Source organism: Aspergillus niger (genome assembly GCF_000002855.4).
Source record: "Aspergillus niger supercontig An09".
NCBI classification, from domain to species: domain Eukaryota; kingdom Fungi; phylum Ascomycota; class Eurotiomycetes; order Eurotiales; family Aspergillaceae; genus Aspergillus; species Aspergillus niger.
Genome location: NT_166525.1, coordinates 971,432 through 994,121, shown reverse-complemented (window position 1 = coordinate 994,121; position 22,690 = coordinate 971,432). Strand labels below are relative to the sequence as shown.

Here is a 22,690-nt window from a genome sequence, read left to right as displayed (position 1 = left end):
TATGCACATGTAAAGTATGGACCAAAAATCACCTCTCGCTATGCATCGTGTTGCGTGATCGTCTCACATCACAAAAAGCAAATTGGTATCTAACCGGCAATCAGTTAGTCAATCTCCGTCCTAGGAGGAACTAGTGATGCATTGCACATACCTAATGGATGACTGCAGCTCAGCTGCGGCTTCTGCGTATATTTCCCCTCCAGTTCATTGCGGATCGAGTTGAGCAATTGCAGGTAGCTCTGGTTTGGTCGTTGCTGCAAGGTCTTGATAAAAGCCCAGCTCAGGGCTCCGCGGGCTTCACCGTCTTGGAATGTATCCGCACTATAGGTTGATGGTAAGTAGGTGAACGAGAGATTAAATCGGTGGATAGGGCTACTTACGAGGTTTGGGTGTCCTTGGAGCCGGAGAACATGACCACGTCGGCGGGCGAGGTCTTTGTCATGACAGTCCGTTGGCGCGCGGTGTCGCCGTTGGCGGCCTTCTTGAAAAAGCCGATAGCAGTTTGCGCGACACTGCTGAGATCGCCTTTGCCGTAGGAGTTGATGGCGCTGAATAGGTCCATCGCTGCTTCCTTAGCCAGGTTGGGTTCCTTCAGGATACCTTGCGTGGAATAGACGTAGGGGAGATCGAGTGCAGTTCCAGAGTGGCAAGAGTCGAAGATGGCGGTTAGACGGACACCGGGGCGTAGTGGACGAACCCTGGACTGTCAGTCTTGACGAGGAGGAAAATCACGAAGGATTGCTTACATGATGGCGTGCATGTCATCATCCACGATATGTCCTGCGGTGCGGTAGTCGAGCGGGTAAATAACATCATCGTAGCCTGAGATGTCAGTAACAATCTTCTTAATTTTCTCGGGTGCGCCCTACCGTCTTCCTCGTCACCATCCAGATCGGGTGTACGACCACCGTGTCCCGAAAAATGGATGAAGAGAGAGTCGTTGGGCTGCGCGTCCTTCACCAGCCATTGCATGGCCCTAAGGATATTGGCCTTGTTGGGTATACTCATCGGGTTCTTCTGATCGTCCGTGAGGATGACCATGTCCTCCCTCCGATACCCATACTTCTCGTTCAGAAAGGTTGACATGTTGGTCACATCGTTGATACACCCGCGCAGCTGGTTTGGCTGTCCGATGTAATTAATACCAATTAGGAGGGCTTTACGCCGACCGGTACAGTTGGAATACTGGAAGCGGTAATTGGATGGGGCGCCCCTGCCAAAGTGCTGCGACTCCTGAGGCGGGCGGGGCGGGAGGTTCTGACCCCATGACGGCGAGTGGTCTAAATGAAGTTAGTATGGCTTGAGTCACATATTGATATGGAAGAGCTCTCTTACTGTGATAAGACCGTTGGTGAGGCGAGGATGATTGAGGGGGCGGCGTAGGGGTATGGTGCTGGCCGTAGTAAGGAGAAGGGGCCGGGGACGGGTAACTACCCGGGGGAGGATAGTAGTGAGATGGCGGGGGGCCGGGCGGCGGTGCGTAATGCGAAGTCGGGGGTGGGCCAGGAGGAGGTTGGTATTGCGCGTTGGATGAGTATCTGGAGAGGCTGGTTAGGGGGGGGTCATTCGCGCATGGAGTTCCTGGCGAAGAGGCTTACGGGTAAGGATAGGATGATGGCGGGGGTTGTCCCCACGATTGTTGACGAGGGTAGTCACCAGACCAACCCTGGTGGGAGTGGTGGTAGTACATCAGACGGGTGAGGGGAAGTGTGCCGTGAGCGGGGGAGTCGCAAAGCAATTAATATGACTTCAGAGACGATCGAGGGTATCAGAGTAAGCGACGAGGGGAAATGGTGGTCTGTGTGTTTGTGCGGAGATACAGAGACAGTGGGGAGGGAGGGTCTGTCGAGAACCGGTCCACCGGGTGTACGCTGATGAACTTGGGAAAGGAACCTGGACTATTCTGGGGGATCTAGAGAGCACGCGAGGATCTCGAATGACTTTATTGCAAGAAAAGAAAAGAAAAGAAAAGGGAAGGGGGAGAAGGGAAGAAAAACGGTGAACGGGTGGGATTTAAGCAGGATGAATTGGATTCCCTGGCCCGTCACAGGGCTGGCTGATGGCCCGTTCTCCACTGCCCGAGTTGAGTTGTCATTGGCTCGGTGATGGCTGCGTGGGTCGTGCACGAGGCGTAGGGCAGAAAGAAAGGATGGAAATGGCTTTGGAAGTCGTGGCATTGGAGGGGTTCGGCTTTATCGGCATCTCCTCATTCCCCCCTTTGTGTCTTTCCCTCGTTATCTGCTGCTTATCCTTGGAGGCTCTCAAAGATGACAGAAGGTACTTAGCCCCTATTCTGGATGTTTCGATGCACATACACCACTCTTCTAATCTTCTTCACCTTTTTGAGGTCGTTTCACCTGACCAACCACCTGGCCGGTTTTCTTGCCGATCCATCTCAATTTTAATGTGACTGCAGGCAGTAGTACTACTAGGAGGAATCATAGTTCATCTCACCCGAAGACTGGGCCTCTAACGTTGCCCTGGGCCCGATAAGGAACCCGCCAGCAACGAATCTGCGGTCACAGCTCATCGTCTTCCATGGAACCACCGCCTCCAGTTCCTCCCCGCTTGTCCATTCGGGGCAACTTTCCGGAATGTTCGCTGCAGCCCTCTTTTAGGCACCAGCCAATCCCCTTGGATGTTGCCCAGTCGTAGTACTTTGTAAGTTTGCCCGCCAATGCTGGTCACGCTGGGCGGTGTCCCCCTACATGCACTGCTGATAGGTCTGCACTGCCCCCCCTAGGCAATGAAGTACTTGCAACATGGCGGGTAGGGCGATCAATAATTGTGCTGTACAAACTTGGCCGGGCGTTGAAGATCTGGGGTCACCTGGGAAAACGTGACCAATCCACCAGATCAAAAATTGGGGCACTGGAGTGGCGCGGGGCATTAGTGTGAAGTAGTTGTAGTTAGTAACTATCTTTGCATCATCATCATCATCATCATCTGCTCTAGCTGCACTACTACCGATTCTTTCGGTCGGTCTTTCAGTTAGTTCTGCAGGATCCATCCTAATCGGTGAGTCGTGGTGGTTGGACAAGCATGGTTTTATACATCTTCGCACCACAGTCTTGCTCTGGCGGTGTCACCTGACACCTGAGGATGCTGTCATCCGGACATGACACTCGTCAAGTCTGCATATCCCTGGCCTCCTGGTATCTCCAGGTTACGCAATCCTCGCCACAGGTAGAGTACAGTCAGCTTGGCACCGCATACCCTTGAGTACCTTTGAGTTTCCCACATGCATCGCTTTCTATTCTTCTGCTTGACTTGTCTCCTGGGATATGCTTCTTTCTCAGCAACTTGAACCAGGAGTTCTATTAGTCGTGTCAAGGTAATTCAACCAGCATGCATTCGAAGAGACAATCCGAAAACAGGTGTTCGAAACTAGCAGTGAACATAATGTTGTGCTCCGCTTAAAGATGTTCTATCGCCAAGGTAAATGGTGTCTTGACCCTGCCTCAATTCAATCGGCTCAAGGAAATCTTCCCCTACGGAGCCTTTTAAGTAACCTGGTCGGCCTACGACTTATCGACACGCTGACTGTGGCCCTCTCTCAGACTAACTAACTGACATTTGCTCCGCACATTGATTGTCGGCTAGCCTTGCCTCTCGTGACCGCATCTTGGCGCTTGACCACAATCAGCATGGCGTGCGCCCTTCACAGCAACAACAACAGTCATCAAGCGAAGCAAGAAGCAGCAATGCTCACCTCATTCGCCCGGACTTCCATGGATCCAGGATCCGCGAGGTCCGCATGCTCTGTGCCATTACTTGGCCGGCCGATATGCGCACCCTTGGCCCCCAAGGCAAGTCTTGCGATCATCGAGCATCGTGAGATTGTGCTTTGCGGGAGAAGCCGCAGTGATCGTCCACGATGACGGCAGCAATGTATAGATCACAATCACCCCCGCAGTCACAGAGAAGAAATAATAAACATGGCAAGTGCTTATCTCTACCGGCATATATCCTATTGGCAGCAGAACATGCCACGGACCACGCGTTGTTGCACGTTTGGGGCAATCGACAAGGCTGTTAGCAAGCAAGCAAGTGATCCCGCATCACCTCGACCACAAGTGCTTACCCATCAAGGGTCCAGAACACACTCACTCCCTGCTCGTTTTGATGTGGTCCAAACGTGCAGCTCAGGGCTCCGTGCGTTCCTCCCTTGATAGTGCTCGGTACCTGTTTCAGGCTATCCGAGCCCGTTACGCAGATTCGAGGCAGTGCAAGCGGGGTTGATGCATGCCACGGGATGCCCCGGCCTTATCACCAGAATGCCGCCGGGAGCCTGCTCCTAGTATGACAACGGCCATTGGAGAGTCAATTGGCGCTCTGATCAACGCAAAGTGGGATCGGAGGAGCAGGAGTTTGCTGATGAATGAAGGATCTTCGTACGGAAATGCAGGATGACCCTGACGTAGCTCCGAAATACGGTTATCACCCGACCAAGATGACCAGTGGCCCCTTTGCGCGATATACCCACCGGTGGTTGCCGACGGAGGAATGAAAGGGGGCCGCACTAGTCGAGGAAGTTGATTAGAGATCATCGCAGCCTCACGGGGTTACAGGCCTCAGGCATCAGTGCACCAATAGATTCAGCCGCAAAGCGTTGCGAATTGCCACCGTTGGGTCTCGCCATTTGATTGTTTTTCTTTTTTTGAGAGAGGGGGAGGTTTCATTTCAGCCTTCATTTCAGCCTCCTCTTTTGCATACTAAATTAGCTCAAAGTTTCGTGTTGAGATTTCAAACCCACCGAAGAGGGGAATTCCGTGACCGGGTTGGGCGATCGGGAGATGGGAGGCACGCGGCTCCGCAGGTGACTGAGATGGAGGCTTTGAGGCTGCAAATGATGGCAGCCGCGCAGGTCCGATGGATGATGAAATCCATGGCCCAAACCAGTTAGTCGAGTGGGTTAGTACAGTAGTATTCCGGAGTCCTCAGTCACTCCCAGCCCGCCGCCTCCCTTGCGTAACTTCTTTCGCCTTCCCCTTCAAACATCATTGCTCCTTTAATTATTACTACTACGCCCCTTGGCCACGGCCGCGTCTCCATCCGGCTGGGCAGTTGAGCCTCCAAATGATTTTGGTTTGGTTTGTTTTTTCGTCACTGCCTATTCTGGTCTGGCCTCCCTCAAGAGTCTGGTCCGATTACCAATTCCGAAAGGGGGGCAAAAAGAGGTGTGCCTTTTCTACGGTCGGTCATTACTAAAATTAGCGTTGGACCAGCTGGTAGTAGTAATAGTAGTAGTAGTGGTGGTGGTGGTGGTGGTGGTAGTGGTAGTGGTAGTGTCAGTAGTAAACATGAGTAACAATGCCACTGCCTAAACAGTGGCAGTCAGTCGCACGGCTCACTCGAATGCAGCCTTGCCCAGGTTGTCCCCTGGTAACGCGTCAAATGCTCTCCAGGGTACGGAACTTTCATTCCCACTATGAGGCTCCCCATTGAGACCGTCTCTCATCACCCCCCGTTTTGGGTTTACCGCTTGACCGCCCCTCCCTCGTCAAGCTAAGCTGAAAATCGCTGCTGATGCCTGTCTCTCTTCGCATTGTCGCTCTGTGCCGCCGCTTGGGCTATCTACTAGTTAGGTTTATGATCCATCCTCCTGTCTCCCAGATGGTATGCTTCCCGCGTCCCTCAAGCCAATGATGTTGCTTCTCGGGCCTAATATCCCACTTTTTTTCTCATTCCTTCGCCCCTCTGAACGTTCCCATGCAAAGCTTACCCAGGCACAACAACAGAGCCGCATTGTCCCCAGCGGCATTAAGACTAGTTAAACCATGGCAGCTGTTCAACAGCTCTCTCTCCAGACGCGTCCATGTGTCCAGTGCATGGCTGTTTGTTGTCTAAAGTGCTGTTCCACTAAACCTTATTTTTTCAATGTGGATCAGTAACATCCTTACCAACACTCTGTATACTACCTGGCCGCCTCCGATCAGCAGTGAATCCAAGATAACCAACATTCACGTTTGGGCATTAACATCTCACTGATCGAGTGACGTTGTGTTTAACCATACGTGGGGTCATCCGCGCCATTATTTCTGTTGATTCTCATATTTTCGCCCATACTGTGTTTCGTCGATGGTATAAGTGCGGTGTGGCAGTGCGCGCATCCTTTCCCTCCTCTCTGCTCCTCCTCCTCCTCCGTTCTCCATATATGGTCTGCAGCCCTGCCATTCGCCATGGTCACTTCTGGAATGGTCAGAAATTTGGATAGCATCCCTTATGATGTATTCTACCAAGTGGCTTCTACCCTCGACTGTCAAGACCTCATTCATCTTAGCCGCGTTAACCGAACATTAAATCAGTTGGTGCAAAATGAGTCAATTGCGCGCAAGACAATCCAAGTAAGTAGCACCTCTTTGTTTGTGAATTGCGTCTTATACTGACTGTTTTAGAATGATCTACTGCACACGAAGGAAGGACAACAGGCACACCAGGCCAAGACTGGATATCGCAGGGCTCTCGGGCGCCTGTTCGACATCAAGGAATCATTCGCAACAGCACAGCCGTATTCTGCTTCCATTCTGGCTTATGCGAGCTCCTTCATCTACAGTGAGGGCTGTCTCAGCTACATCTACAACGATGAAATCCGCGTTCTAGACGTGCACGGTGCCAGCCAAGTTGAGCAGGTGCTGAACATCCACAACGTCCTATCCCGGGCTATCCAAGGGTGCAATCCACAGACAGATACGTTCCAGGTCTGCCTCATGTACTACAGTAACTGGGTTCTGGCATTTACAGTGGAGTTTGTAGACAGACCCGAAGCCTGGCTTCTGGTAGTGGACATGCGACGCAAAGTGACCAACAAGAAATGTGGACGACTCCGTCTCCTGACTCGGCTTCAACACACACGACGATTATTCGTTCGACACAATGGCTCCTATCTGTACTACGGAACGCACACCGCCATGGGGGATCGTGGCTACTCACAATGGGCAATCCATTGTGTGGATCTCAAAACAAGCCAGCACATGACTGAAAAGCCAACCGTGCTGGAAAACTTCGCCGGCAGCGAGATTGGGCAGACCGTATGTTTTGAAGTTCATCAGGACCACCTCTACGCAGTGTCAACGCTCGTTGACTTTGAAGCGGAGGAGGTCGATTGGACCTCGTACTACGTGTGGCTCTGCCTTCCCCCCAAGTCCAACGCCGCCAAACGATTCATCACGCCCAACCGTACTTGGCGTCGTCAGCATCGTGAAGGCCCGATCAATGACACCTGGTCGGATCTCACGCTGCGCCAGGATGAGGCAACCAAGCGACTGATGATCCTCGAATGCCGCCGGGAATGGCGCGATGGTAGGAGCGAAAATGCACGCACATATTACATGCAGCCTTTACCGTCCCCAGCCGAAGCCACTCAGAATAAGCAGCAAGGCTTGCATTCCACGCCCAACGCAACGCCTGTCACCCTCCCTGACGAGCCTCTCACCAGAACCCTCGACTCCACCAGCAAACCCAATTACGAACCCCCGCGTAAGCGTCTACGCCGGCATTTCCACCAGGAATACGCACACGGCGGGGAACCGGCCCACCGACAAGACTACATTCTTGCCAAAACCAAATTCCGCAGCTACAACCTCTCCGCTTCGACGTTTATCGATCTGGTCAACGACCCCTCTCCGGACACCCCCGGCAGCTTCATCCCCCATGACCGACTCCGTGTGCGCATGGTATCACGCAAACGCAAATGTCCCATTGACGAGAACGGGGACGAAGGCGAACCGGGCCTGCTCTTCCGCCCCGAACTCAGCGATGCAGATGGCCAGCCGATTGAGCACAGCGAAGAACGCTACGCCTCACGCGGGGTCCGTCTGTGGCCCCCCGACAACGCCCCGCGGGAATTGACTCAGCTCCTCTGCCCATCGAAGCGCTGTGGCCCCGTTCGGGCAGCCGCCGACGAACGGTCCCTCGTGTACTCGGTTGATCAGGAAGGCCTGGAAGGGACCGGACATCAGGCGATTGTGCTGATCAATTTCGACCCGTCGCTACGCCTGCCCGGCTTACAGAGCATGAATCTCACCCGTGGTGGAGCAGGCGCCCTGCCAGCGGACGAGTGTGATGCCCCAGTAGGCATGGAGCGACCAGCCATCGGAGATATCGGACGCGAACGGGTGGGCGTGCACACATTAATCGGCAGTCGAAGGGCGAACCAGCCGGTGCCATCTGTCCGTGAGGAACAGGCCCTGTATCTTTCTATTCGACGGGGGTATTGGCTTCGGTAAGGGTGTGATGAGTTTGAGTCGAGTTGCACTGCCCTTGGCACCGGACGAGGCTGTGCAAGGGTTTTGCCGGTGCGTGCCTAGTTAGCAGCAAGTGGGTTTTACTCTTGTCTGAGACAGGGGTGGGAACACACACACATACACACTACCAAACATACCATAATATCCTAGAATAGACGATTCAGATGATAATGAGAAGAATAAAAAAAATTACTATAAACCCACTAGTCTGGTGTGCGTGCGCAAATGTGATTATTCTTCCTTGTTGTAGGTGGTTGGGGTCGTGTGCCGGGTGAGCTGATCGGATCGGATCGTCAGCTGTCAGCTTACTATCTTCTTACCTGACTTGTCTTATTCTGACAACTTGGCTGGACCCAGAGTCCTAGCATGCAATTGATTTCATTCGTACAATCGGCTATTTCTTGGCTCCAAGGAAAAAGAAAAGTCCCGACAAAGATACCTGCAGGAAGGATCCGAGTTGAGACAAGCGAAAGGATCCCAAGGCCCTTCTTTTACACTTTGGACCGACCGGTTATGAGGGACGTTCTCCATACCGATTAGAGTAAGCTGTACGTTGAGCGAATGGCGATAAAGTACGGCCGGTGGGGGGCGTTTCAACGGCTTGCCTTAGATTATTACTTCAGTCTATCTAGGGGTCAAGTTAGATGGATAGATGGATCCATCCGATCCTAGTACACCTCTACTATAGTAGTTCGTCATTTACATCGTGGGGGAATTGTTACGGATAGATTGGTTGGTGTTCGAATTATGGATTTGTCATTCTGTGACTTAGGTTTGTGGAAGTATGCCGGTAGCATCTTTCTCTGATGGAGTGGTTTCTCTGCTGAATGACTCGTATGCGTCAGGTGATTGAGGCTCGTTTCTACTACTTTCTGCTGGGGTTTCTGGCTTCCTCTCTTGTTCTTCTTACCCTTCCTGTGGGAGACACAGACCCATTGTGGTCACTATCATCCATAGAGCGGCTTCTCATAACCTGGTTTTGGAGACTGGCTCGCTGATACACTTGCGAGGTGTTTCCATTGCATGAAGGAGAGTACTAACGTTGATGTGTCTTGTTGCAGCCTGCTAGCTTTCTATACTCATTTTTCCTTCTTGAACTCCTTTAAAATACCATTTCTCCTGTCTCTTGACGGCTACCATGTGGGATGACTGTAAGCCAATCACTCCCCAATCAACTCCCGAAGCTGGGGAAACTGCTGCTCCAATTTATCTGATCGTCTCCTCCATTCAGGATATTCTTTGGCACCAACGCGACCGCTTCACCAGGAGCCCAGAATCCCGCTTCCCAAACCAAAAGTACAGGATCCCACGCACGCAATTGGGAACACGACAGGGGCCGCTCCTACCAAGAGAGCAGATCCGAAAACGCCCAACCCTGAGATCATGGCACCAGCCCAACCCGTCGTAAACATTCTGCCGTGCGATTTGTTGATAGCGTACTTGAGAGCCCATAAGCGAGAGTCACAGATAAATAGCAGCAGTCGTCGCAGGAGCTGCTTGTGGTCAGGGTCTGGCAGAATCATACATGCTAGTCGGATGGTGAAATCAGAACAGTTCCACCAGATAGTGTCATATCTTCCCCATGCTTTTCGCAGGGGGTTGTAAACTAACCGTTCCGGTCTGGTTAGCTCTGGTAGATATCTTGAAGGCCAGCGTATGCGACTCACATGACTCAATTATTGCTTCGTTATCGTAAGTGACCAACCCGACCTCTTCGATCCCATCTATGCTTCGGACCTTTTCCTCTCTCCAGCAGACACCACCACCTTCCTTGTCAGTCATATCGGGGCCGACGAGCTCGAAGTACGATCCGTGTTCGAATTTCTGCAACAGATTCATTGTCTCATCTACCCATATCGCCTGTGGTACTAAGAAAACGGCAAAATGGCGCATGAACGAGGGTGGTGGTGGAAGTGACTCAGTCTGGCTGCAGGCCCGAGTAAAGACAGGAGAGTCGTTATCAATTCCTAGGGCGTCCTTGATTGCCTTGTAGGACCTACCCGACTTTACTGTCACGATGAGAACGACACGTTTACACCAAGCATCTGTGAAAATGAGAACAGTGTCATTGAATTGGGGTCAGAGAAACATACTTCGCGCCTGTTCATCATGCTCCTGGCTGGCCTGTTCCTTGCAGGCAAACTATTGCTTGATAGCTCTGAATGCAGCCACCACAAAACCATAGAGCTCCACAGTGGCCTCCTGGACCTCTTTCAAGACAGCCACCACCACTGGACGGACTTTAGCAGCAATTTCGACCGCACATGCTCTTATAGCTTCCAATTCGATGCCAAGAAGAGTCAGGAAATGTCTCCAAGCGTCCAAGCGCTGAGAGACGAACTCCGAGCACAAGGAACTGGCTTTCCCTTTCAGCCATCGAAATGCCTGTACCGGAATGTTTCTGATCAATATCCATCCAATAATTGTTGGATAGAACAGCAGTAGACAAAATGTTAAGGATGACCTTGGCTCCGTCAAGTTTCACGGCGCCCGCCAAGAAGATCAGAAGGAGGAATTCGGGGCGTGTGTATGTTCTGCCCATTTTCGCTTTCTGGACTAATAACGACGAGTTAAGCCAGCAAGTATATCGAGTGCGATTGACCGAGTAACCAAGCGTAAGATAGGCGGAAGGCAAAGTATAATAACACGCATGCGGCATGACTGGGCTATATGTGTGTGCTCACTGCAGTGAAAAAATAATTTGGCGTTATCCAAATGGCGTATCTCAACCACCCAGGGCCTCATCGCTTCCATCTGAGAGTCAAAGCCTTCGCCACCATCGGACCTTTCCTCGGCCTTGCCATAATGCCGACATCTGGTCGGAGCTACAATATCGAGGCTGTGCCGAACTATAAGGTAGTGTTGTTGGCCATTGAGCCCGGGCCTCAAAGCGCCTACGAGCGTTTACCCAACGACGGATACTAGCCAATCAATCCGACACATGAAATGTAGCAGACTGTCATTTATTGGACCCTGAAAGCTCCGTTGAATTGTGTCTCTGCGTCCTGATCAAAACTTGCATCAAAGGATTCAGTTGAGTTGGGTTGGTTGATTGCTTGGTCGGTTGTTGATAGTTGTCGCTCATGCCGGCCTCAAACCCGCCGAAGTCCGTTTTACGCCAGCCTTCCATATTGCCATGTGTATAAAGTACTGGAAGTGATATGATGCTCTCGTAATTTCATTGAGCTATATCAGTTCCGCAGATGCCGTGTTGCCGATCATCGATTGGCCGTATGTCTCTTTTCAACCCTACTAATCCCTGCCTCCAAAACAAGGACACCCCATCCTAGCATAGGCGTCTTCGTACGATAACCAAAGTAATCGACTGGATTACTGGCTTTGAGAGCGTCTCATTGCCAGATTCCAGCTTATTCTCTGATACTGGATGCAGTAGTGGTTACATTGGGACTTGGGATTTTCTTCGGGTTATTTCGACCTTGTGAAGCATAGAATTCAGCATACATTGCTGCGGTTGGCTGAAACAGGCGATTTGATTTATTATATACATATTTTCTATATTTATTACTTATTTACTATATGTTCTAATCTCTTATTCATTTATTCATTTATTATCTTCATTATTTTATTTTACTTTTTTTATTATTATTCAACTTTTCATATCTCCTTTCGTTAGATTCATTCCATTAATTGTCCCTGTAAGTCAATTACTATCTGCTTACTTGCTGTACTGTGCGATGGACTTTCCTCACAGAAGTGGTAGAAATGGCTACTTTGGCTTGACACTATATTTCCAGTTAGGTTGAGATGTTCCTAGCAGTGTAACTGCATCCTGGACTGACTGGAATGAACGAATTATGCCTTTTTACCCCCTCTCTTTTGTTCTCTCTTTTTGACTTTTCTTTCCCTGTAAAAAAAAAAGAAAAGAAAAGAAAAGAAAAGGAAAGAAAAGAAAAAAGAAATCAATTACTTACATACGGTGGCTCAGATGTTCCGACTCGGCTTTTGTTGGCATCATTTTCTTCCAGCTGGTAAGAAGTAAAGTGTATCTTATTTGATGACTTCGAGGCAATCTATCTTACACTTATTGTAGCTAGTTGAAGGATATAATCAACTTGGTATTAAATATACTAGTAAAGATGTATCTATGTTAATTAGAATAGATACATGTAGTACATGAGTGTCAGTTAAGAATCATGATCACACCATCTTTATACATCGCCCCCAAAGGCTCGCTTGTATATATACTCCAAAGGTACTATCAACTTTCAAATCTTATCCAAAATACATCGCCGTATCAAGCCATGCAGAGACAGATCTTTCGAGAGAGAACAGACCACAGCATTACATGTCGATAGAGGTAGACTTGACGCGAGTATGGTTTTCGAAACGAAATTCCAGAGCATAGCAAGTACCACGAACCTTGCCCTCGAGTATAATGCACCATTGGGGAGAGTCGCTCCTTCACTTGTATGTCTCCTGTCATTCCAGAAAGCACTTGAATATGATATCTCCGATTAGCTGGTCCAGAAACACCAAACAACCTCTTGCCATCAACGCTGCAAACGCTGGTTACTCCTTGACCATTATCATTGGGAATACTGGGCACCGCTCAAAGTTCAGATCTTTGTCTAACTTCTTCCGTTGTAAATGCCTTAAACTTCTTGGTCAACTGTAGTTTGTCCCAAGTGAAACGATCAGCTTGGAATCGAGTATCTAATATCGTAAGGCCTCTTTTCCAAATACTGTAGTTAGTTACAAATGCGCGTCGAGCGAACTCGAGCCTTGCTTCGCGAACACCGGGACGGGAGAAGCTATACATTGCTCTCTGCAAAAGTTTGACCCGTCCAAAGTTGCTGGCATAGATATCTGCACGGAGCTCTGCAGCACCATGCCGTGGTCAGGACTGGCACTCTGGCTTCTTGGGTTAGCTCCGACTTCTTCCTTTGCTAGGAGGTTCGTGGTCCAGCCAGCAAGGTTGACTTCGGGTTTGCTTTCCAGCAAATTTGGACACTTGTGGAGATAAGCTCATCCCAGAGCATAGGTGTTATATATGTAGCCGGTTTCTTCTTGGGAGCAGGCCGCCACGATGTCTTCTATTCTCCTCTTCTTCCTCTGAAGCTGTGGGTGAATTCGATCCTGCGATTGAGAATGAGAAGAGCGTTGGTATAGGATGCATAGGCAGTGCTTGCCTAGGATTATTATAATGCGTTAGTTTAGTTTTCAGGAAACTGCGTCTAGGCTGGATTACTACTAACCTTCTCCAGAATCCTTGGGGCAGTAAACACGTCTATACTGGGAAAGCCGAAGCCGAAAGTTTCCACGTGAACAGATGCGCATTATATAGTATATGGGACATAGTGTCCATGTTCCGTGAGGCATACAAAACAATAAATGCAGGCATCGACCAACTGCGCCGCCATCATACGGAATAGAAGTCTCCTCATGGTGTTTCATCAATGGACTGGTTGTATATTCCATACTCTCAAGGGCCAAGGGCTGGTCGCATCCGGGATAGCTGTGCCAGATGACTCTAAACCTTTAAGTGCTAGTCTGAGCCAGTCTCAAGTCTTATAGGACGTATGTGTATAGCGCACGATTCCAGACTGCTGTATCCTCGAAGACCTTTCCCGCTCTCTTCCAGGTTCATCAGACCTATGCAGGTTCTACCAGTTGAGTGTGATTATTCGTTCCTGAGATGGACAACCACCTCACTTTTTCCTGATCGTACACACCATTCCCGTGCCAGCTGTTTTGTCACCGATGTATCAGACCAGGCATGTTTGTCTTGGTGGGTATGTACCACACGATGAAAAGAATTTCGCAAGGACAATTCCCTGTTCTTCTCTTTTTCGGCGCTTTAGCAGTTTTGCAGAGGCTTGAGTGCGTCTATCTCAAGTGTAGATGATAAGATACCTAGAACAGCATTTCAGACCTGGAAGTGAGTCCTCAAAAAGGCAGACGCCTCGTTTCGTCTTCATCACCCATCTGTTGCATATTAAGACAAATACATCGCAATTATCCTGAGGACTGGACTCTTGCCTTCCTTGTGTCCGGAGAAAACCAGGCAAAGTGTCAAAAGCCATGTCAAATGGTGAATCTTCGAGTTTCCCAATAGTCTTTGGGTTCCAATACTTGGACAACCACAGCAGAGCTACCATATAGGTAGTTGTTCGGTATGAAGTTGACGTTGTCTTTGTCCGAAGAAGGCGAGACCCCACCAATTATTGCTGCTGAAGAAGAGTGATTCAAACAGCGTCTATAGTGAGTGTGACTTTTCCCACCATTATATAGATGTCTGTAATATTTGCGTCTCTTTATGCTGAAGCCAGAGATTTATATAAAACCGACGGGCGTCAGAGATACTAGCGACCTAGGTCAAGCAAACCCCAATCGGCTGCCGTAGATGGTACCCTTTATTTCGATATCATCCTCGTGGCGATAATGCGACTTTAGAGAGTGTTTCTGTCGAGGATGATGCATGCCTTCCTGTTGGCAGTCTTTCTTTTGCTCAACATCTCATGCCAGAGACGTAGATAACTCCAACGAGTGCCAAATCCAGCGGGCTGAGCCAGGCGAATCGCAATCGGCTGTCGTAGATGGTATCCTTTTGTTTTTACCTTTATATGATGATACAGACGCTGTCAGGTCTGGATCTACCGAAATTGCTGTATTTTTCTCGTGTTGAGAAATCTTTTGTATATTCTCAGCATCACCGTTTCCTTCGAGGCTGATGCCAGAGATTCAATAAGTCCCAACAGCTATCAGAGAAAGCAGGTTGAGCCAAGCAAACAGCAATCGGCTGCCGCAGATGACATCCTTCTTTATTCTGTATCTTTATGTAATTGACAGACGGTGTCATGTCTGGGTCGATCGAGAGCGCTGAATCTCTTTTTGTTGAGAACTCTCTTGTGTTTTCCCAACATCTGTGTCCCTCTAGGCTGAAGCCAGGAGCTATAAAGGTCCGATAGGTGTCAGAAGCAGCATGCTAAGCCCGAGCGGCCAACCGACCACTATCGGCTGCCGCAGATGGCACTCTTCTTCGTCGGCACCGGATTATGATGATACAGTGTTGGGTCTGGTTATCCCGAAAGTGCCGCGCCGCTTTTGTTGCGAGTTCTTTCTTGTTGTGGAACCTGTAACGGATTAGTTTAGTGAGGCTATCTCTTTAAGTTGCTATGATGGCATGATGTATGAAGGAGTAAGAGAAGGATCAATGTACATACCGTAAACGGCCCAGCCCACCGCTGTTTAACTTCCTCGCTGCCAGGTTCCGTGAGCCCCTGTTTGGGCCTATTATAGCTAGTATGAAGCAGAACATGACATTTCCTGCAACTAGCGAGGGCTCATAGTAGAGCTCGAATAGGTTTCGAGCAGCATGTAGCCAAGTAGACCCGAGCTATATATCGATAGACACTCAGCAGACTGGTTGACTCGAATGTTTCAACGAAGAGTATCAGAAACTATATTTATCAAGCATCATATAGAGCTGTATCATAGTTGATAGTATAATATAACATAGTACTGATAGTGATACTACTAGTAGCTGCTTGGAGATGAGAAGAAGAGAAGGAGAGAAGGAGAGAAGAGGGATGGCACCAGGTTTATATATTGCTTCTCACGTGAGCCATCATTCAATGCTTCTCCGTGAAAATACGAGCATCATGACATTTCATGTCATTACCCTATCTTAAGCGAAATGCACAGTCAGTGGTGATTTGAGAAGAGTGATTTACAATATTCAATAGACTCTCCTATTGGGAGGGAAACAATGGGTTCACTGTGAAATATTCCACATATTCCCGTGAATTTGTTTGCTAGTATATTGCCGGAGTCACGCGTCACCAAGAGTGAGTGGTTTGGCATGCATGCTGGTGAATTCAGGAGCAACTGATAAGCGAAGCTATACAAATCCTAGCGCACTGCAATAATATATATATATATAACTTCTGCAGCTGCGTAGTAACAATGTATGTTAGTACTTTCATCGCTAGTGAAAATTGTAGTATCCACGTTGGAAGAGTCCTCCAGGTGTCCAAAACGGGAACAAAAAGCCAATTTGGATATAGTCGAGCGAAACAGTAACAGACCAGGAAACAGGCAATTCCCTTGGTTCCTAATTTGCATCAGCGATGTAGTGATGTGGAGGGGAAAAAAAAGAAAAAAGAAAAAAGAAAAAAGAAAAAAGAAAAAAGAAAAAAGAAAAAGAAAAGGTCGTGCCCGGGATCGAACCGGGATTGCTGGAATCAGAATCCAGAGTGATGACCATTACACTACACAACCGAAGTTGATGTCTGGGCAACTACTTTAGCCATTATATTCGCTAACAAAACTAGGTGAGTGTCTGACGGTGTCTACAGCGACATGACCCAACAGCAGAATGTAGCTGAGACTCTTTCTCGAGTTGCTCCCCCTGACCCACTTCCTCACCCGTCTTGATTCTCTTCAGCTCCTCAAAAATCCCATGATAGGTGAAATTGAATTTCCGAAACCGATAAATCTCCTTCGCTGAGTGTCTCGCTGTAGCTTGCGAAGTATTCAGCTGAACCTGCGACGCCCGGGGCCTGCGTACACGATCGAAGTCCTCCAGAATAGAAGGGATACTCTCCCTTGTGACATGGTTTCCAAGGAAAAGCCGGAACCCCTCTGCATCTTCAATGGCCTGGCATCCTCCCTGGCCCTGATGAGGCGTCATGGCGTGCGCAGCATCGCCGATCAGGACCGTTCGTCCGCGGATATACGTGGGTAATGGGTCCTGCATGCGGAGTTGCCATAGCTTGATATTTTCTGCTGCACTGTAGCCGTTATTTCCATGTCAGTGTACCACATAAAGTATTGAGGGAAAGGGGGAGAATACCGGAAATACTTAATCACCCACTCTGGAAAATCCGTAAACAGCGAGATCATCTCGTCTTTGTCGCCCGGCGCGGACCATGAATCTGATGACGCCGGTGCCTTCAGCATATTATCTGGTGCGAGCACGGCGAAGTTGAGGATCTCGTAGTTCCGACACGGATACATAATCACTCGTCGCTCCGTTGGGTCAAGGGCGTATACACCAATCAAAGTGCCTGGCTTACTTGAGTCCATTATCTCGGGCACTTCTCCATTGTGTAGCTCGATGACCTTCTCGCGGGACATGGTGAATCGAAATGCAGAGGAGCCTGATGGCTGCGCGGTGATGTATGCGTCGTCGTGGACGACGAGGCCGCGCATGATGGATCGGATCCCGTCGGCGCCTGTTTCATTGTCAGTATTGCATCGAACGATATCATTTAACACCAGATAGACCGAAGAAAAGGGAAGAATGAAAGAAACAAACAAACCAATAACAAGATCCGCCTCCACCACCTCGCCATCCTCCAATATCACCCTCCCCTCCTCAACATCCCCACCTACAACCCTCGCCCCATATCGCACTTTCGCCGGCTCACCACTCAAACCCAACTCCTCCGACGGAGCCGTAGCCAACCGCAGAAGCTCATCTCGCAGATCCACCCGATGATGAAATAACCAGTCCGCTCCGAACTCCTGGACGTAATCATGGATGGATTCCCGCGTCAGCTCGCCTTTCTTGTTGTACGACAGAACCCGAGTTACTGGGATGGAGCAGGCGCGGCGACGATCAAAGCCTACACTATTGAGAATGTGCACGGCATTGGGGCCGAGATTGATGGCAGCCCCGGCTTCGGCTTTGGCGGTATCGCGCTCGTAGATGGTCACGGTGTGTTGCTCGCGGAGGATACGGGCGGCGAGACAGCCGGCGAGGCCGCTGCCGATTATGGCGATGTTCAGGCTATGTGGTGCCATCATTGGATGGGTTATGGGAGTGAGGGATGGTTTGGGAGGGAGGGAGAAGATAGTTGAAGACAGGGATGGAGGGGTGAGGTCATGGGACGGTTTGGTTGGTGATGCATGATGCACATACCCTTGCGGGTATGTCTTGCATCTGAATGATCAAGGGGGTGGGGGAGGTATGTAAGGGTCTGTGAGGAACTTTGATAGATAGATGATGAGGACTGATAAGTTGATTGGATGCAAGTAACCGTTTGGGTATACTTCAACGAAAAAGTCTGCTCGTTAGGACGATCCCACCCATAATTATCCCAAACCCAGCTCAGGTATACATTAACAATAAGAGTATCAACAAGTTATACTATATATAACGCCAGCGCCATCGCCCAAACCCAATGTAAACTCCATATTCATATTTCGTAAGCTCCCCTCTTCATCAAAGCCTTCAAGACATCTACCACCTCATCCCTCCTCTCTTCCTGCCCCAGCATCTTCAATGCCCTTCGCCCCAATGATGCCCCATCACTGCCACCATCCGCCTTATCCTCACCAACTGTAAATGTCTCCCCACTATCAGTAGTCATATTTAACCCCGCGAAGATATTGGTCCCATTGGGGTGCAAGATGCCGCTTAGAGTATTAGTGACCAGCGAGCCTAGCGGCACCTTCGCCGTCATGGTCAGGTTCTTCATCACTTCCGTATAGTAGGGGACCTGAACGCCCTCGTACTCAACGTTCGCGCCGACGGCCGTGAGACTTAAGTAGCCTTCTTTGATAGAATCGCTTTGTTCGCTTAGTATAGGGCCGATGTTCTCGATGAGTGTACCAAGATCCAATATCCCTCGCACGGGCGTGGAGTGGTTGCCTGGTCTGAGCATGAGGTTGTTGAGAGTGCAGTTTCCGAGAGTGAGGTTGCCGCTGAGGAGGTTAAGAGTGGTGTTGCCCTGTAGTTCGGTCAGGATTGGCTATAGTACATAAATAGGTAGGAAGACTCACGATTTCAAGAGTCATCACAGACGGGTTGGGAAGGGTTGCGTTGGCGACCAGGTTAGTGCCGTCGGATTCGGCGGGAAGGAGAAGTTTTGGATCGGATATAGAAAAGCCGGCGAAGGAGTTGAGGGCTGTCACATTGGAGCATTCAGTTAGCAATTCACTCTAGATGATAAGGCTCAGGGAGACGCACTGTTTTGCTTAATGTCCTTGTTCAAGGTGATGTGGGACTTCAGTTTTCCGATATATGCAGTGACGGGAGCCTTGACGGACAATGGAGCATGGGCCTCGAAGACCACACTGCGAACATATTGTGTCCACTGATAGACATCCAATGGAGTAAACTGGTCATCCACGCTGAGGGTTGTGTTTCCGCTGATTGTAGCCCCGTCCATGTATAGCTTTGCCCAGGTGTTGTTCTCCGGGAGAAAGCGATTGAAGAGTGAGAGTGTTAAGTTATCCATACGCACAGGGAAGCTTATGGGCAACTTCAGGGCGGAATTGATGCTGAGCATGATGGAATTGGGGCGTGGCTGGAGCACGTCGGCGTGAACAAGGACGAGAGTGCCATTGTCCAGGACCCGCTGAGCAATGGCGGGAATAATCACGCAAAAGCTGATCAATGGTCAGTCATTGCCCCGGAATAGACTGGTGACAATTAAAAGAAAGGGAAGCATACAAAATGGGCAGAAAAATCGCCAGGAAAATAATGCCCCAGAATGCGTAGCAACACCAGAACCGAGCCCAATGGCGACGCAGAGTCTGCGATCGCGTGCGCTTCACCGGCTCCAAGGAGATGGAATTGGCCGTTTCAACATGTTCAATTTCCAGGCCTTCAGTGGGCAGAGGACCACGATGAGTACCCAGGGCGTATTTGGCCTCTTTGGAGGCGAGATAGGTCTTCTTCTCGTCCATGATGGTATGGCCCTTGCTGCTGGGACGGTCGCCGGCGAAGAGGGGCGGATAACCGGGGTGCTTGATCTGATATAGTAACGGCTGATATCATGGAGCCATTGGCAACCCACCGACTAGTTAAGAAACCTTGCTATCGTGTATGATTCTCGTATACACCTGCCGCCCTCGGAATGCAACCCTCAAGCCCCTGCCATCTCTCCGCAAGGATCGTCCCGGAACCCGTCGATCAGTGCAAGTGGGAAATTGCAGGCCCAATGATGACCCATGGATTGGGTTCACATGCGGCCTGGTCAGGGCGCCGATCCGCCCGACTATTGAGAACCGCGGTTGAACGTTGATTTCGGAGCCCGGTTTTGGTGGACGCTTTTAGGGCATCCCTCGATTTTGGGTTGAAACGGGGGATGATCCACTGTGTTCTGGGGATTTCGGACTCCTTGCCCGATGGGGATGCGGGGATGCTTATCCACAGTCCTTTGCAAAGTAAATCATGGGTCAACTGATTCCCTGCTGTGAGAGGTTTGTTTGTCTATCAAATCGCAGGATTGATTGATATGCTTTCTCGCTTGCAGGCCGCGGATGTGCCTGTGCCCGTATATTCTCGTATCCCCCTGCAATGTCGCTGCACCGGCATGTGCATCGAGCTGCATTTATCAGCGTCGGCCGTTAATCATCAATTTGATTTAATCGCACCTGTCAGACAATAATAATATCCAAGCAGCTACTAACTACCTATCCACCAAATACAAACCACCAACCCATATCATAAGCAAAATGGACGAAAAAGCCGCCGCAGCAACATCAGACCGCATCTCCCCGGTCTCCTCCCAAACCACCACTGTGACCACCAACCATCTCGAAGCCCTCGACAAGCTCGAAATCCTCCCTCAAATCCTCCAAGAAGGTATTCTCTTTGCCGGCTCCGGGGCCGCTCTCCTCCTCCAAGCCGCCTACCCCAACATCAGATCCGCCTTCGAGGAAGCCACCAAAACCAAGACCGAGACAATTACCCCAGCCAACACCAGCACCGACAACAACCTCGCCACCGACCTCAGCAACACCCTCCAAACAGCCCTCAGCTACATTGCCTGTCTCGTCTTTGGCACCAAAGAAGAGAAGAAGCTCCTCCTCGACCTCCTTCAGAAAGACCACCCTCCTCTCCCTACCAAACTCCCCTGCGATCCCTACATCCAGCTGTGGCTTACAGCCACCCTCTACGCAACCGCTACCGACTTCTACCAGCGTATCTACGGCCGCGTCGACTATCGTACCGCTGAAAAGGCCTACATTGAATTTTCTACCATCTTGTCCTGTCTGAACGTTGCCAAGGACGTCTGGCCGCCCACTCGCCAGGCGTTCTGGACGTACTGGGATGACCAAATTGAGCGGTTGAATGTCAGCGGAGACGCGCATCTCTTCGCTAAGGATCTTCTGAATCGGACGGACTTGCCTCGCTGGGTTTCAACCGTGAAGCCTCTGCTGAGGGTTATTACAATTGAGATGCTCCCGCCTCGGATCCGCGAGGCGTATGGGCTCAAGTCGTCAGCTAAGACGAGGGGACTGTATCGCGGGACGATGGGGTTTTCGGTGGCGGTGTATCCGGCGCTGCCTGCGTCGATAAGAGGGTATCCGTTGAGGTATTATTTGGGGGAGTTGAAGGGGAAGTTGAATGCTTAGCGTTCTCTTCTTTTATCTAGTATAGTTAGGTTTCTGCTACGTTTTGGTCTCGTACTTAGGAGTAATAGGAGCAACTAAGGCAACTAATTATATCATTATCATCATTTCATTTCACTATACTATGTCCTATAAACTACTACTACTTCTTGCACCTCACGCAGTCTTCATAATAGCCGTCAATAACGCCGATACATCAGTCACCAACTGGCCCTCATTAGCATTGTATTCTCACATAGTATATACTCCGAAGCAACGAAAAATATAGGCTTACCGGCAACGCATCCCCAATCAACTCACTCGTCTCATTTACAAACGACGTCGTCAACAGCAAATCCGCATTATCGATAATATTCTGCAACTTGTCGATATTGCTACTCGACAACAACTTTTGCAGGTTCTGTGGCGTATCGCCCCCAAGTAGCACTGCCGCGCCCTTGACGATCGTTTCCAGGTTGTCGACTGTGTCTTGGCTGAGGAGTTCCTTGAGGTTGTCGATGAGGGAGGGGAGGTCCGATAGTAGGCCTGTGGATTGGGGGCTTCGGGGCCCGACCGGGTTGGGATTGGGGTTGGCAAGGGTTAGAGAGATTGGGGTGGCGAGGAGGAGAAGATGTTTGAGGTTCATTTTGATCTTTGGTTTCGGATTCGGGTTTGTTTTGGGAGGGAGTTAGGCGTTTGGGATTAGATTGAATGGGTTGAGTATGTTGATTATTTGGTAAGGGGTTTAGATAGTTATTGTTGGCTGATTATCCGGACTGTGTGGCTTTATACTATTATACGGGTTATTAGTATTTCTGGTTCTGCTTATCGGGCCTAGAATTGAGAGTGAATGACTAGTACTATGTAGTACTAGTAGTAGATTTCAAGACCCCTTGCCGGGGAAGAGAGAAGGAGGGCGGGACAGAGGTGTGTTTGTTGGCTACCATACCAAGATACCACCTCCGAGGATAATGCGCTGCTAGCTATCGACAATCTGACCTACATGTGAACCGAGCTAGGAAAGGATAAGCTCTTGCGCTTTCATGTCTAGTAACTAGTGTATGCTACGCTACGCCACCGTTTGATATCATCACCCCGCATCTTAGGGCTCACTAAACTGTCGATCCACCCCGGTG

The 22,690-nt window shown here is 49.9% G+C and overlaps 11 protein-coding genes and 1 non-coding gene across 12 annotated transcripts; 4 read left to right on the top strand and 8 right to left on the bottom strand.

Annotated features, from left to right (window-relative positions):
* Nucleotides 1–104: 104 nt before the first annotated feature.
* On the bottom strand, nucleotides 105–1,690 carry An09g04470 (uncharacterized protein; the record flags this gene model as incomplete). Its single annotated transcript, XM_001393723.3, has 6 exons — nucleotides 105–321; nucleotides 381–698; nucleotides 747–822; nucleotides 870–1,280; nucleotides 1,336–1,538; nucleotides 1,599–1,690. 6 exons carry the CDS (start codon nucleotides 1,688–1,690, stop codon nucleotides 105–107), a joined length of 1,317 nt encoding a protein of 438 aa, XP_001393760.3.
* A 634-nt stretch (nucleotides 1,691–2,324) lies between these two features.
* On the bottom strand, nucleotides 2,325–3,010 carry An09g04460 (hypothetical protein; the record flags this gene model as incomplete). The annotated part of the gene is made up of 3 exons (XM_059749778.1): nucleotides 2,325–2,410; nucleotides 2,455–2,611; nucleotides 2,756–3,010. The coding sequence occupies 3 exons, from the start codon at nucleotides 3,008–3,010 to the stop codon at nucleotides 2,325–2,327; spliced, it is 498 nt and encodes a 165-aa protein (XP_059601396.1).
* A 928-nt stretch (nucleotides 3,011–3,938) lies between these two features.
* Nucleotides 3,939–5,435, top strand: An09g04450 (hypothetical protein; the record flags this gene model as incomplete). The annotated part of the gene is made up of 7 exons (XM_059749777.1): nucleotides 3,939–4,093; nucleotides 4,195–4,300; nucleotides 4,388–4,488; nucleotides 4,556–4,632; nucleotides 4,725–4,901; nucleotides 5,139–5,285; nucleotides 5,332–5,435. 7 exons carry the CDS (start codon nucleotides 3,939–3,941, stop codon nucleotides 5,433–5,435), a joined length of 867 nt encoding a protein of 288 aa, XP_059601395.1.
* Nucleotides 5,436–6,182: 747 nt separating this feature from the next.
* On the top strand, nucleotides 6,183–8,228 carry An09g04440 (uncharacterized protein; the record flags this gene model as incomplete). The annotated part of the gene is made up of 2 exons (XM_001393720.1): nucleotides 6,183–6,347; nucleotides 6,399–8,228. 2 exons carry the CDS (start codon nucleotides 6,183–6,185, stop codon nucleotides 8,226–8,228), a joined length of 1,995 nt encoding a protein of 664 aa, XP_001393757.1.
* Nucleotides 8,229–9,193: 965 nt separating this feature from the next.
* Nucleotides 9,194–10,788, bottom strand: An09g04430 (hypothetical protein; the record flags this gene model as incomplete). Its single annotated transcript, XM_059749776.1, has 5 exons — nucleotides 9,194–9,319; nucleotides 9,593–9,756; nucleotides 9,914–10,291; nucleotides 10,340–10,388; nucleotides 10,588–10,788. The coding sequence occupies 5 exons, from the start codon at nucleotides 10,786–10,788 to the stop codon at nucleotides 9,194–9,196; spliced, it is 918 nt and encodes a 305-aa protein (XP_059601394.1).
* A 1,126-nt stretch (nucleotides 10,789–11,914) lies between these two features.
* On the bottom strand, nucleotides 11,915–12,413 carry An09g04420 (uncharacterized protein; the record flags this gene model as incomplete). The annotated part of the gene is made up of 3 exons (XM_059749775.1): nucleotides 11,915–11,989; nucleotides 12,179–12,232; nucleotides 12,411–12,413. The coding sequence occupies 3 exons, from the start codon at nucleotides 12,411–12,413 to the stop codon at nucleotides 11,915–11,917; spliced, it is 132 nt and encodes a 43-aa protein (XP_059601393.1).
* A 168-nt stretch (nucleotides 12,414–12,581) lies between these two features.
* An09g04410 (hypothetical protein) lies at nucleotides 12,582–15,354 on the top strand (the record flags this gene model as incomplete). Its single annotated transcript, XM_059749774.1, has 10 exons — nucleotides 12,582–12,637; nucleotides 12,735–12,878; nucleotides 12,978–13,181; nucleotides 13,285–13,370; nucleotides 13,446–13,528; nucleotides 13,605–13,765; nucleotides 13,849–13,881; nucleotides 13,977–14,102; nucleotides 14,915–15,035; nucleotides 15,145–15,354. The coding sequence occupies 10 exons, from the start codon at nucleotides 12,582–12,584 to the stop codon at nucleotides 15,352–15,354; spliced, it is 1,224 nt and encodes a 407-aa protein (XP_059601392.1).
* A 1,061-nt stretch (nucleotides 15,355–16,415) lies between these two features.
* On the bottom strand, nucleotides 16,416–16,487 carry tRNA-Gln (CTG). The gene has a single exon. It is a non-coding gene; the product is annotated as a tRNA-Gln (tRNA).
* A 49-nt stretch (nucleotides 16,488–16,536) lies between these two features.
* An09g04390 (uncharacterized protein) lies at nucleotides 16,537–18,014 on the bottom strand (the record flags this gene model as incomplete). Its single annotated transcript, XM_059749773.1, has 3 exons — nucleotides 16,537–16,999; nucleotides 17,083–17,443; nucleotides 17,531–18,014. 3 exons carry the CDS (start codon nucleotides 18,012–18,014, stop codon nucleotides 16,537–16,539), a joined length of 1,308 nt encoding a protein of 435 aa, XP_059601391.1.
* Nucleotides 18,015–18,409: 395 nt separating this feature from the next.
* An09g04380 (uncharacterized protein) lies at nucleotides 18,410–19,904 on the bottom strand (the record flags this gene model as incomplete). The annotated part of the gene is made up of 4 exons (XM_001393715.1): nucleotides 18,410–18,943; nucleotides 18,996–19,120; nucleotides 19,183–19,604; nucleotides 19,669–19,904. 4 exons carry the CDS (start codon nucleotides 19,902–19,904, stop codon nucleotides 18,410–18,412), a joined length of 1,317 nt encoding a protein of 438 aa, XP_001393752.1.
* Nucleotides 19,905–20,675: 771 nt separating this feature from the next.
* An09g04370 (uncharacterized protein) lies at nucleotides 20,676–21,578 on the top strand (the record flags this gene model as incomplete). The annotated part of the gene is made up of 1 exon (XM_001393714.1): nucleotides 20,676–21,578. One exon carries the CDS (start codon nucleotides 20,676–20,678, stop codon nucleotides 21,576–21,578), a length of 903 nt encoding a protein of 300 aa, XP_001393751.1.
* A 153-nt stretch (nucleotides 21,579–21,731) lies between these two features.
* An09g04360 (uncharacterized protein) lies at nucleotides 21,732–22,200 on the bottom strand (the record flags this gene model as incomplete). The annotated part of the gene is made up of 2 exons (XM_001393713.1): nucleotides 21,732–21,782; nucleotides 21,850–22,200. 2 exons carry the CDS (start codon nucleotides 22,198–22,200, stop codon nucleotides 21,732–21,734), a joined length of 402 nt encoding a protein of 133 aa, XP_001393750.1.
* Between the last annotated feature and the right edge of the window lie 490 nt (nucleotides 22,201–22,690).